General features: G+C 39.3%; 1 protein-coding gene across 1 annotated transcript; it reads right to left on the minus strand.

Annotated features, from left to right (window-relative positions):
* Positions 1 to 609: 609 nt before the first annotated feature.
* ggt1b (gamma-glutamyltransferase 1b) lies at positions 610 to 9,482 on the minus strand. Its single transcript, XM_018671336.2, has 13 exons — positions 9,181 to 9,482; positions 7,922 to 8,117; positions 7,562 to 7,692; positions 7,352 to 7,441; positions 6,887 to 7,079; positions 6,601 to 6,761; positions 5,930 to 6,079; positions 3,764 to 3,900; positions 2,981 to 3,168; positions 2,752 to 2,879; positions 2,401 to 2,513; positions 2,155 to 2,268; positions 610 to 1,344 (listed from the first exon to the last, which is right to left on the minus strand). Exons 2-13 carry the CDS (start codon positions 8,077 to 8,079, stop codon positions 1,198 to 1,200), a joined length of 1,710 nt encoding a protein of 569 aa, XP_018526852.1. The 5' UTR covers positions 8,080 to 8,117; positions 9,181 to 9,482; the 3' UTR covers positions 610 to 1,197.
* Between the last annotated feature and the right edge of the window lie 3,514 nt (positions 9,483 to 12,996).

Genomic DNA, 12,996 nt, shown 5'->3' on the forward strand with positions numbered 1-12,996 from the left:
TGAGAAAAAAAATATGGAAAAAAAAACACTTGCAGCATGTGCTGTACCAATCTGACAAAAGTATCACAAACCATTAATGCTGGAAATTACCATTTAATTAAATATAAGTGTATGTCTGGTATGTGTTGTGAATATCAGACCACTGTGTATTACAACACTGTTTTTATCACATTCTTTTGTAGCAAAAAGCTGATAAAGGCATTATAATTTTACACTTTAATGCATTTCAGTAATTATGTAACACATTAACATCCCAGCTGAGAAAGGGAGAGCCCTGAATCCCAGTGGTGACAGTGAACAGCAACAGCTGTAATGTTATTATGGGGGTCATTATAGGCCATTGCACTCTGGGTTGTGGGAAATTACTGTAAGTCATTAAGTATGTGCTGTAGGACTGTTTGTCCCTGATGTGTTATACAGTGGTCCTTTATTTTAACAACAGCTCTTTCCTGCTCGCTCTGTTTGGTGTCACCTCACATGAACAGTCTCACTGAGACACAGTCTGTTAAAGTTTTAAATGACTGAAAATTGATATTTGAGTTTCCTGTTAGTTTTGGTTGATTTTTTTAACGTGTAAACTTCCTTTATTAAGAGTTCAGTCATTAGTAATTATTGTAGAAGTCACATATCATGTATTTAATGGGCAGCAATAACAGAAAACAGCTTCACACAGCTGATGATTTATAAAAGTGCTTCATAAATAGGTAGAAATCAGACACATTAAGACTGACACAGTGTAAACAAATCACTGTTTCTGTAGTGAGTAATGATTTCAACATTTACAGGTATCTCTATTTTCTTATTTCAGTTTCAACTTTTAAAAAAGCCTGAATGACAGTAAGGCTATACTTTTAATCTTAAATAATATCCTATGGCTGCTGCATTCCTTACTTCTCCTTATTTTTCACATAAAAATGAGATGACACAGAAATACAGCAGACATACAGAGTCAGAAGTCCTTTCACACTGAGGCACTTTGTTGTCAAGTTCATAAGCAATAGGTCCATGTTGTGTTATCTGAGTTGCTATGAAGTACATGAACATTATTCTAATGTAATGAGAGAACAGCTGGCGCCCAAGACAGCTGACACTGGTTCCTGGTTCCTTAGTAAATCTCTAATCTCTCAGCTCGTACCACTGGAGTCAAGGTTCACGCCGCTACAGTCTCTCTGCATAATCAGAAGTGTGTTTATGGTCTTAGTACACTGCAGCATACGCCCATTTGCGCGGATCTGACTGAGCGTGAAGTCCGTCATCATGACGAACCACCGCTTGCACCACGGCCCCTGTTGATTTGAGAAACTCTGTCTCGTGGTTCTTTGAAGCCAAACCATCCATGACGTTCTGTAAACAGGAGCATATATGAAGATACACTGACTCCATGCAAAACAAGGGAAACTGAGGAGTTGTGGTATGCTAAGCTTCTTCTGAAATGTATTTAAAGAACATGACAAAAAAAACATGGATTGGTTTTGAAAAACCAGGGTCTGCCTTTTGTAAACAGCTGTTAATGTTAATGTTGGCTATGTAGCAATAGCAAAACTTAAAAATACCACCTTTAAATGTGTGGAATGTGTGGATTGGTATTACTCTTTAAAGTCAGGCTAAAGTGCTTTTTTGGCTATAAATCATTATACTGTAAATCATTATACTGCATTAGAATCAGACAACACATGCACCATAAAGCTGTGTTAGCTTCAATTGAGTCATCAGAAACTCAGATATCTACTGTACAGGAGGAGCAATAGGACTTAAATCTTTACAGCACCTTTTTATCTTTGCCTGAGGAACAATGGCAGCTGATTAGAAAAGCTTATGTACAGGAAAAAGATATATTAGGATGTAAACTGTTCTAACAGGTCATAAAATTAATCAGTCAGTACTGGCCTTTGTTTTGTGATCAGAGGCAACCATGTACAGTATAATAATATGTTTTGCCAGCCTACAAATTATAGTATCACCATAGCAGTGCTGAAATATTTTTCCTCCTTGTTACGTTATGCACATCCCTGAAGGTAAATATAATACACACTGTCCTTGGTGTCAGTCGCGACTGAGGTGTAGAGGTTCAGTGTCCGCAGGGTTTTTCCCAACACACCACACTGCCCTGCTATTAGTCATTTATATCAGTATTATTTGCTTTGTGACACTCACTTTGTCAAAGTCAGGCTCGGCTACAGTGGTGTTTGGACTCAGCTGGTTGTGAAGCCTTGGATCTGAAACGGCTTTTTTCAGATCATAGTTGAAGAACAGTGCATTCAGAATCACCTACAAAACAACAAACATTTCAGCTAATGATAATTTAAACAGTCAAGAAGTGAGTAACATTGTTAATATACTTAACAGTAGAACACAGTGTACAATACACTGATTTTTACAGTACTGCATCAGCTGATGTACCTGTGCAATGGAAGTTGTGATTTTTGTTCCTCCTGAGCCTCCAACCACCATCTTAACTTTGTTGTTTTTATCAAAGAGGATGGTTGGACACATTGAAGACATTGGCCTTTTCCCTTTTAAAAGAATTGAATGGCAATATAAGTTTAAAACAATGTCAAATACTTTTGATTGACTTTGTATTTTTAATCTCAGTGCACAAAAAACACGATCCAAAGCTTTAAACATACTAACACTCTGACCTCAGCGTGACCTTTAATCAGCCTACTGCTGATAAGCCAGTCTGTATTACACTGTTTTTGAGGATCCTTATGTGTGTGTGTAAGTTTATGTGTGTGTTGGTTTTAATCTAACCTGGCCTGATGAAGTTGTTCGGTGAAGGAGGCACTCCAAAGCCGTTTGTGATGTGTGGGGAGCTGAAGTCATCCATCTCATTGTTGAGAATTATCCCAGTTGATCTTGACATGACTTTGGAGCCCAAACTGTAAGAATAAATAATCATTGAGACATCAGGGGAGAGAGAGACACATGCAACCAAGTGTTGATGGTAAAAATTTATCATGGCAGCATCATGAGGTCATACTATTGGTTGATGGTGCTGGTGGCTGCCACAGCGCTTCCATCTTCTGCTACTACGGACAGATGTGAGGTCCCGTGGTTTTCAGGAAGGTAAAACTCTGGCTCGTAGTAGTTCATGTGATGTGTGGTTTCATCCGTGATCTTTGTACGGAGCTCATCAGCATAGTAACTTGAAGTCATATTCTGGATGAGCTTTGGAGGAGAAAGTTGGACATAAAAATAAATGAAAATCAGAGTATTGATTCATTCTCTGGGAAATATTATTATTATTCAAACTTATCCAAAGATAAACATAGTCTTGCATGCTTTTAATTATTCTCTGTGTGGGGTCTTCAGGTGGGAAAGGTTAGAACAAGTCAGTGATGTCTATGGATTAAAGTGGCAGCTATTCTTTACCTCACACTGCACTCTATACAGCAGCTGAATATGTATACATGTATTCCAAACTGGTTACATCCTCCACTTCATACAACTTCTATATGTTCCCTTGCCAATGTTGCCATTGAACATAACTTAGGCAGCAACTCTTTCCAACGAAAACATGACTGGCAAAAAAGAATGTGCTTAATGAGCCACTGAGCAATCCATGGGGTGTAAATAGCCAAATAGCTGCTGTGTGACTATTCTCACCTGGGTGCTGTTTATTTAAAGCCACTATGTGAAGCTTTGTGCAGCAAATTTGAGCCTGGCTTGTGTGGTATCACTCTACCACTCCCTTTAAAACATGGTAAAGGTTACTGTGTGACTCCACAGAAATTAAAACCATCCCTTTAGCTGTTGATCTTACATCTGAAATGTTCAGAAACTTTGGATCTCCAAGTAAGGTCCTCTTTGCATAGGCAAAGCGAAAGGCCTCCACAATGCGATGGTAGGTTAGGATCTTATTCTCTGTGCTCTCCATACTATCTGACGTCAAGCTGTACCCTGTAAAAAAATACAGCAATCATCAGTAACTTGATTTAAACCACAGCCTCATTCATCTGTCTTCATTCAGATGGCTGTTCAGGTAGGGCAGGAGACACCTAAAACTTGACCCAGCCTGTTTCTGTGTTTTTATTTAGTCTAAAAGCTGCTGTGACCAGACTGTCGGTATTAGCCTGAGCTGACAGACACAAGAGGAAACCCGAGGAAAAGGCTCGGGAAATCAGAGAGTTTCGGTTTGATGGGTTTCAGCTGTCCGACAGAGACAGGAGTCACGGTAAATTAGGAGGATGAAAGTTTTGGGAAGTCACTGAAATGTGTGTGTGAAGCTTCCACCACTCAACTGTGTCCAATTAGAGGTAAATTGGTGAGATTAGTGTTAGTGTGCGAGGCAGGGGGGCACAGTGAGTGGGTGGTCAGTCAGACGAAAGGGAAGGTTCAGGGAGATTAATTACTTCAGAAGGAAGTTTCTCGTCTAATCCTCAGAGGCAGACACTGTCACTGTACTGAAAAGTCACTGAAGAGCAGTGAGACAGTGTCTTCAGCATGGATAGTTTGGATTTATGTTACAAATTTATAACCAGCCAACACAGGAGAAAGTTGAATCAGACAGATAACAGTGTACACAGAAATAATATATGACTATATAATGAAAATAACCAGGGTTTTGATTGATTTGATTTGATTGATAATATGTTCATGAACTTTGCTGATCAGACTTGGAGCTCTCAGGTGTGAGGACACAGACAGTAACTATCATTAGATCTTAATTACCTCAGTGATACAAAAGCTCTTCTGTCAGGGTAAGAGAGAAGGTCCCTCAGTGGCTTTAACTTCACTCTCTAAATTGTGGGAAGTTAAATTTAAACTTGATAATATTCTAGCAGCTTATTGCTTTGTGTCATGTTGAGGGAACCATCTGTTAGTGTCAGCAACAACAATCCAGTCAATTTGTCAGTGTCTTCTGAAACGACCCATGTTATGTTCCAAACATTATTCATATGAGCTTTTTTTGATCTTTTTTCACTTCTATAGCATATAGAATATATATGCTAAATGCTGCTAATGTGCTGTTTAGCTGGTAATGCTTACTATGTTTACCATCTTAATTAACATATTAGCACGTTAACATCTTCTAATTGCCATTAAACACACCTAGAGTACAGCTTAGGCTGATAAGAATGTCATTATTATAGATACCTGCACATGAGTCAAGTTACAGGACAAATTAAAATTTTGATATTATGATAGCACCAGATGAAAACTCCAGGAATCACCAAAGTGATTACCAAAATTATTCATCCTGTGGTAACTGAATGTCTGTACCAAATTTCATGGCAATTCAGCCAACAGCCATAAAACATTTTACTCTGAACAACAAATTTCAGCCTGTTGGTGGCACTACATGAAATACCAGGTCATTAGGATGCTTCATCTAGAAACTGAATATCTGTACCAAACTTGTGACTATAGGGTCAGTAGAGTGAGATTTTTTGCTGGAAAATTTTGACATGCTAGTGATGCTAAAATGTAGGATCACAAAGCTATTATGGTTCATCCTCTCTGGACCATGAATGTTATCATTGATAGATGGATATCTGTGAAGGTATTTCAACCTGGTGGACTGACCTACTCAGTAAAAGATGGAGAAGATTTTAGTCATGGTCTGAACCCACCAACATTGACTGTTTGACAAGAGGACAATGGGTCATTGTTTGCATGACCACAAAGTTTGTATCTGACAACGTGAACATTACTTGCACATTGTTTCAAAAATACTCTTTGTTTACAACCTTAATGATATCTGTGGTTGTCATATTACAGATAAATGTAGTGTTTCTCAATATAGTTCAAGCTCCTCTTAGGTAACTTAAGGTCAACACAGATTTTTATTCTAAGTGTATATTTCCTGAACAGTAGATCATCCTGCTGCTCAAAGTGAAGTCTTTCTGTGAGAACGAAGTGAAGGCAGCTCACATTAAAGCACATTCTCTCCCACTCGGGTGTTTTTGGACAAAGCATCAAGGCTTACCATTCAAGATGTTTAATATCAGCGAGAGCACAGGGCCGCTAGCGGGGGCATTGGGAACAGCCATGGTGTACTCCCCCACATTCACCCTTAAAGGGTTCTCATCCAAGACAGGCACATAATCCTTCAGATCCTCCATTGTGATGATACCGCCTAAACATAGATTGACAAACACTGTGAATGCACACTTGGACAGAACTGGAAATACAAATCCCTCTTACCATGGAAATTAGATTTGCAGAGAGAGGTGCATGTTACATATTTTATCACATATCCTGAAGTACTTTCAGCAAATGACTTTTAGTGATAATGGCAGTTCCAATAATGATGATAATGATAATATCCTTTTGCTTTGTGGGTACAGAAACATGATCTGATCTGCACAAATAGCTGTTTTGATTATAAAAGAAAGTCTAGATTAAAAAGATGACTCAACTTTGGAACTTATTCACCATAAATCACAAAGTAGAAACTTGCTATTGCTAGTTACAAAGACAATCAGCTTTTCTGTATATAATATATTATGTGATTTCACATTATTTGGTTATATAATGTATGCTCATCCATTTCCTAATTTAAACAAAAGCAAATTAAGAGCTTCAGGATCAGGATATATGATGACTGCCTCTTCAAACAAAATGTATAAGGTTTCTTGGACAAAAAAAAAATCCTACCTGCTGCCTGAATATCTGTCACAAGGTTCTGAGCTAGTTGTCCCTCATAGAAAGCATTCGGACCCTCTTCAGCTATTTTCCTATAGGTTTCCGCAAGCTCGGTAAATTTAATGGTTTCATTTTCTTTTAGGACGTCACCGTTTTTCCCACAGAACACTTCACTGAAAGAGAGGAGAGGATCGTTTAAGATGGTAATGGACAACGTTTTAGGCTACTTTCAAACCAGCAGACACTGATTTTTTTTACCACAAACACTCAGTCATTGACTCAGGTTGATGTTTCTCACCATAGAGCTTGGTCACTGATGATGGTAGCTTTGTGTCTGGACAGAGCAGAAGCAAGTGCCCTGCCCAAAGGAAAACCTTTTTCTGCAAGATCAATGCTTGGCTGGAACAAGTCTTTCCAAGGCAGTTTACCATGTCGTTTGTGTGCCATCTCATAACCTCGAATCTCCCCTGGTACAGCAATAGACAACCCTCCTACCACAGAAACCAAGGAAACAGTGTCTTATATTATTGCCTCATAAGTTACTCAGACATTATTTTAGGGCACTGGTACAATTTCTGCCCAAAAAGTGTTTTTATTTCTACTTCACCTGAGCTTTGAGTTTGGTATAATTCTTTAAACATACACTCTAACACTAGTGTTTCTTTTGTCTGTCACTATTGTGAAGCCATCCTCTTTCATAATAATGCTAACTGCAGCTTCCCTTGGCTCATTTCCATGTCTGACAGCAAAGGTTAAACATTACCTCTCTGGGATAAATCTGTGCTGTTCCCAAACATGTTCTCCGTTGCATTGCGTGGCGCAGTCTCCCTTGCATCAATGGTCTCAACTTTACCTGCGTATAAGGCACAAATACGGAAATACATTTGGGATCAGGAAGTTGTATGGGTTTGTTGTGTTGGTGGGAAAGTAAACAAAAGAGGAATGTGGGGTGGATATGTGTGTGAAGGTGTACCAGTCGCTGCGTTGTAGATGGTGAAGAAAAGTCCTCCTCCGATGCCCATACTGTGAGCGTTCATAAGTCCAACACACAATAAAGCAGCTATAGAGGCATCTACTGCAGATCCCCCTTTCAATAGTATGTCTCTGTGGTGAAATTAATTAAAACATACATGGGGAGGAGGATTAGGTCTTACACTTAAGATCCTAAGTCCCGGTGCAGGTGAAGCATACAATAAATAAATTAAATAGTGTGTGCGTGATTGGGTATGGCTTTACATGCGAGCGATGTAAAAGCATCTGTGTTTATTTTGTATGTTTGGATGCATGTATAAGTCTGTTTTCAGTATAATCAGTTGTGGAAGCAAGCTCTCACCTGCCGACCTCTGAGCATGGCCCAGCATCTGCTGCCACAGCTGCCTTCACATACACGTTTTGCCTCCTCCGCCCCACACCAAAGAAGACACCCACAAAAGTGGCGACTGCTGCCAAAAGCAGCATCGTCAGGGCCACAATTATTGTCTTCTTGGCCATTATTATATTTCAGGAACAATAAATAATTAATTTAATGTCTGTTAAGAGAAAAAAATATATTATTTGTATCTTAAAATGTATGAAAATTAATTGCACAAGCAAACCCTCTGTAAACTCAGACTTTCAGAATTACACATCATGTTATATAATAAAGGATTCAATATCACATTAATACTGGATTATCAACTGAATCAATAAAAATCCATAACTTTGAAACAATATGAAACTTCCCCTTAGAGGTTTATATTGAAATACAGAAATAGTACATAAAACTACATAATATTCCTTGTGTGGGAAAACAGAAGTAGTGAGTTTCATGTCAACTCTATTTTCAGATGCATGTTCACATTAAATCCCAAAAAATCCAGAAAACTTTTTCACAGGCAACATTAAATACAACCTAATGACAGCTGTTTAATTGTCACATACTGCAAATAACGACAGGTGTTACAGTGCAAAATTATTTCCCTTATCTGGCATAAGGAGAATTAACAAATAAAGGTAGATTAAATGTAAGGATGAAAACATACTATACTGCTCTGTTATACAGAAGTTACATAGTCAACTGCTATGGACTGCTGTGTACTGAGGTCTCTGCCAGCCAATATGCCTCTACATTATTGTGCTAACACATTAATTGTCTGAATCATACATTATACTGCAGAACAGATTTGTAAATGTGGGATGATCTGACTATGAGTGTATATCCTCCTGGCTGTAGCCAATAAGACAAAAAAGAAAAAGCCGTGACTATTTTAGCTTAATAATACCTCCAAACCCTAAAGCCTACTGTTATGCAGATTTTTTGGTTTGTCAAAGGAATGAAAGCAGATTACATAACAGGCAAGTGAATTGATTTAGTTGCAGAGCAAAAGAGCTTCTGTTGAACATTACAGTACACAAACCATTTATACAAAATTGTTGCCTGCCTTCACATCTCTAAGTACAAAGTTACTTCAACAATTAAAAGTTAAAGTGACAATTTGTGAAGTAAAACAACATGGAAGAATCCTTGTTTAAATTTAATTTTCCACAGACACTGTATCACCTGAATAACTGAAATTAACCTTTCAAAACATGTAAAATAATCTTCTGTCTTACCTTGATTTCTCTCAGGGGGCCTCAGCAACAGGCTGCTTGCTGTGTGCGTTTGCCTCGATCTGCAGCAGTTGATAGGTAATAGGCTCGCTGTGGTTCTCAATATGTAACTATCACAAAGTCATTAAACTTTAACCCACCCCACCATAAAGCACCCAACCTGTGTTACCGACAGGGAGGGAAATAAAATGCACACAAAGACAGAAAAAACAACTTGTGAAGATGTTCAAGTTATCACTCAGATACTTTGTCACTTGTATTCAATCTTCACATAAATTTCGAAAGTGCTACAGAGCACGAGCAAACCTTGCATGACCTTGAAACTGAGAGGAAACAACAATCCACTGCATGAATGGTACTTTATCTGCAGTGAGACTTAAACTTATCTATGACAAAGATTAACAAGCAGTAGCTTCAGTTTGCAGGTGGTTCATTTCAAATAGATGACATATGACTCTAGGTAGTCAACACAAAATGATAAAGTAGGGCCCTGTTTCACAGCTCTAAAGCAACGCTGCTCTAGCATAAATATATTGTTCTTTGGTTGTTGTTTTTTTTTTTGCATGACTGCTCACAAAACTTCTGATATTTTTAAGTTTTAAATAAAGTGCCTCCTCACCAGGAAAATGAAGGCTTTCAGGGCTGCAGGGAGAAGATCACATCTGCCATGAGGGGAGGAAAAGAAGAACAAACTGCAGGGGAACAGTGTGAAGGGGCGCAGAGCTGGATGAGTGTGGTCAGTTAAATAAGCAGCTAGGCCAATAGGTGGAGGGCAATGGGAACAAGACATGTCCCTGACTCTCAACTCTGACATGGGATCTCCAGGAAAGCTATTGCAGGTAACAGAAACCAAATCTCCTACTTCCTTTTGAATTGAGTCAGTAATGCTTAAACTTCCAGACTGCGCTGCCCCCAAGAAGCTCCACCAATAAAACAGTTCACAGAGAAAAGGGGGGGGGGGGGCAAAGTGCTCACAAATCTAATTTGTTTAAGCTCCAGATGGCCTGAAGGTGCTCAAGAAGGAATGGTGCATACACAAAATAGAGGAAAGGGGCCTGACAGAAATCCTTGACTTTGTTTCTCAGTCAGAGAGTCATGTTTAGGTTAAAAGTAATTCAGGTAAGCAGAGATTTTTCTTGTAATAAATGAAGCAATGGCAAGAAAAATCATATTCTACTGCAAAAAAAATCTTTCCACTTCCAAAATTGGGCGTTTAATGTGTATTATTGTGCAATTGTAGCCTTCAAAAGCCAAAAAATACTGGCAACACTTAAACAGACTGACAGTGATAGCACCATCCAAAGAGTCACCATAAATGCAGTCTCTTTTTCATTCATTTGATCCCTGCACTGGACAATTAGCTCCAGCTGTATTAACACTAACAGTTCATGTTTGTGTTTTCACAGCTGCAGCCCTTTAGCTGTACTAAATATCCAGTTAGTTTAAAAGAAAAAAGCTCCATTGTAAACAGGAATATATGGAGGTCAACTGCATGGCTATAACCCAAAAAAAGAGTTTTATTTAAATGACAAGTTGGTGACTCATTTTTTTGAGGATTACCATCCTCTGTTTCACATGAGAATTGCAGCTAAAGCTTCACACAGGCTCCCCCTGACTGACTGCCCCCAACAAAGGCTTGGTTTAATAATTCAATGAAAAAGAGATTTGAATACAGAATATGGTTTCTACAGTATAAGAAGATAATACATCAGACCACACATGTAATAAGTAATTATATAAGCCACATCTTGACCTGAGCATCTAGGTCTTTGTACTGGACAACATCTGCTAAACCAGCAGCTGCGCTGTGCTGTTCTTATTCCTTCTTTTGTTCAGAAACATATCCACTGTGTGTTTGCTCTTTATTTCTTGTGCATAGTGCAGAAAAGTCTACTCGTACCACTGACAAAGCAGCTTTTGTGCTGTCATCTTGCTTCCTCTTTTTCTCTTCTTCTCTTGTAAACCCAGTTACTTTGAGTATATAAAGAATATGTGACAAATCCTGATAGTATGTGAAACAACCATCTGTGCTGTAGCGGTGCTACAACAAACAACGCTGGTCTATAAATCACCTCCTATGCTGGAGGCAGGTTTGTAATACCAGTGAGACACCTCGACTGAGAGGAATGGGTCCAGCTCCAGGGCTGACGCTGTATAGACGAGGACCAGCTCGCCCCAAACCACCAGCATGAGGAGTGGGAGACAGTCAGCCACAGTACTTCTCACATCAGTGAAATCCCTAAATCCAGACTAATGATTCACTTTGAATTTAAGTGTTTGTGAACTCATAAACCACAGAATGACAGTGATGTCCCTCCTGTATTGAGGGGCAGAACAGAGGAAGAATGAGCAGCAAACTACATATCATGAAACATTCCCTCTCCTCCATGTTGTACATTTGTTCTTCTGGCTGCTAACTGTGACACATCCTGCACCAAAGCATCCAGGAGTTGACTGCATGTGTCAGGGGACAATAGGGGCGATTAAATGTTACGTGTACAGTTCACAGAAGCAGCTCACAGAGAGTTTCTCTAAGCTTCTCCAATGTCCTCTTGTGCCTATAGTCAGCGATCAGTTACTCGGGTCCCGGGCTGTTGTCTGACAATAATTTCTGACCGCATGCGTTTCTTTTCAGAGACTCCTGAACAGCAGCTCCTGTCTGCTGCCATCAGCCCATGAGGTGCTTGAAGAGAGCTGGCGCTCCATACATCCACATGTACATGTAAATAGGTACAAACCTTGTGGTGACAAGGATGCTGTTTTTTTCTAAGACTCTAAACCCTGCTCAAATCCAGAGTTGAGAAAAAGCAAGAGTCTATACAATCCGGGAGCTCATCGACCCTGAGAACGAGAGGTGGGAAATGAAATCCCTAAATCCAGACAGACAGAGCCAGTGAGTGCCATTAGACTTTAGTACAAGCATGATGGGGATGCACCAGGTGCTGAGGGACTACTCCATTACTCTATTCTCCAGCATAGAGCTCATTACGGTTTCCATGGCTTTGCATTTAGTCTGGGAGGTGAAATTACCTATTAAACTCCATCACAGTGGGGCCTGTGTCTGTTTGGTGATATAAGTGGGTTGCGATCCTCCACTGTTATATTATACAGGGCTGCTAGCGGATTAGGTTTTGAAAGCTTGGGCCCTAACTCATTTCTCATCCTTACTGAGCAGAGACATAAGGATTCACTCCATGTTTTCAGATTGGTAACATGAGCCATCTGTGTCAGTGACAGTGAATGTAGCTGAAGCAATGAGCAATGCAAGCACATCATCTCACCTGTGTAAATTGTCTCAGTTTAGCACTCCTGATGTTAATATTCCTTTGCCTGGAGTTAATCCTTACAGTGCATTTCTTTCTTTTGGTTTCATCAATGAATGTACAGAGGTCTTCACACAATATACAGGTGCCCGTATGAATACTGAAACAGGCTTTGCTTCCTGTAACAATTCCTCCTATTAATACTGGAAGAATAGATGAGGAAATCTTCCTGAAATGCTTGTGATGGAGGACAAAATTGCTGTTCTGTTCAAAAATATATTTCAGTGTTTATCTGCAGCTAATATGAGGCTCCAGTAGTCTGAGTTGGTTAAATCAAGCAGCATTTTTGCACATAACACGGACTGTGGATTTTGTCTCATGCCACTGACTTTGAAAGCACATTAGGAAGGGATCTTTTAGCAGCCAGCATGGAGGAACGGTTACAGCAAATAAACCTATTTCGATGTGCATATGTGCACCTGATTATTGTTTAAAGGAAGACTTGAAAAATTGTGAACCTTTCCTTTGAGGTTCAGTCATCCAAGTCATGATGAGT

The sequence above is a fragment of the Lates calcarifer genome, linkage group LG9 (genome assembly GCF_001640805.2).
Source record: "Lates calcarifer isolate ASB-BC8 linkage group LG9, TLL_Latcal_v3, whole genome shotgun sequence".
NCBI lineage: Eukaryota > Metazoa > Chordata > Actinopteri > Centropomidae > Lates > Lates calcarifer.

Coding starts and splice junctions, on each gene's coding strand:
- ggt1b (XM_018671336.2), bottom strand. CDS start 8,079: ATGGCCAAGAAGACAATAATTGTGGCCCTGACGATGCTGCTTTTGGCA. Junction 7,442..7,561: donor CATCTACAACGCAGCGACTG/GTACACCTTCAC, acceptor CCTTATACGCAG/GTAAAGTTGAGACCATTGAT. Junction 2,269..2,400: donor TCACAACTTCCATTGCACAG/GTACATCAGCTG, acceptor GTTGTTTTGTAG/GTGATTCTGAATGCACTGTT.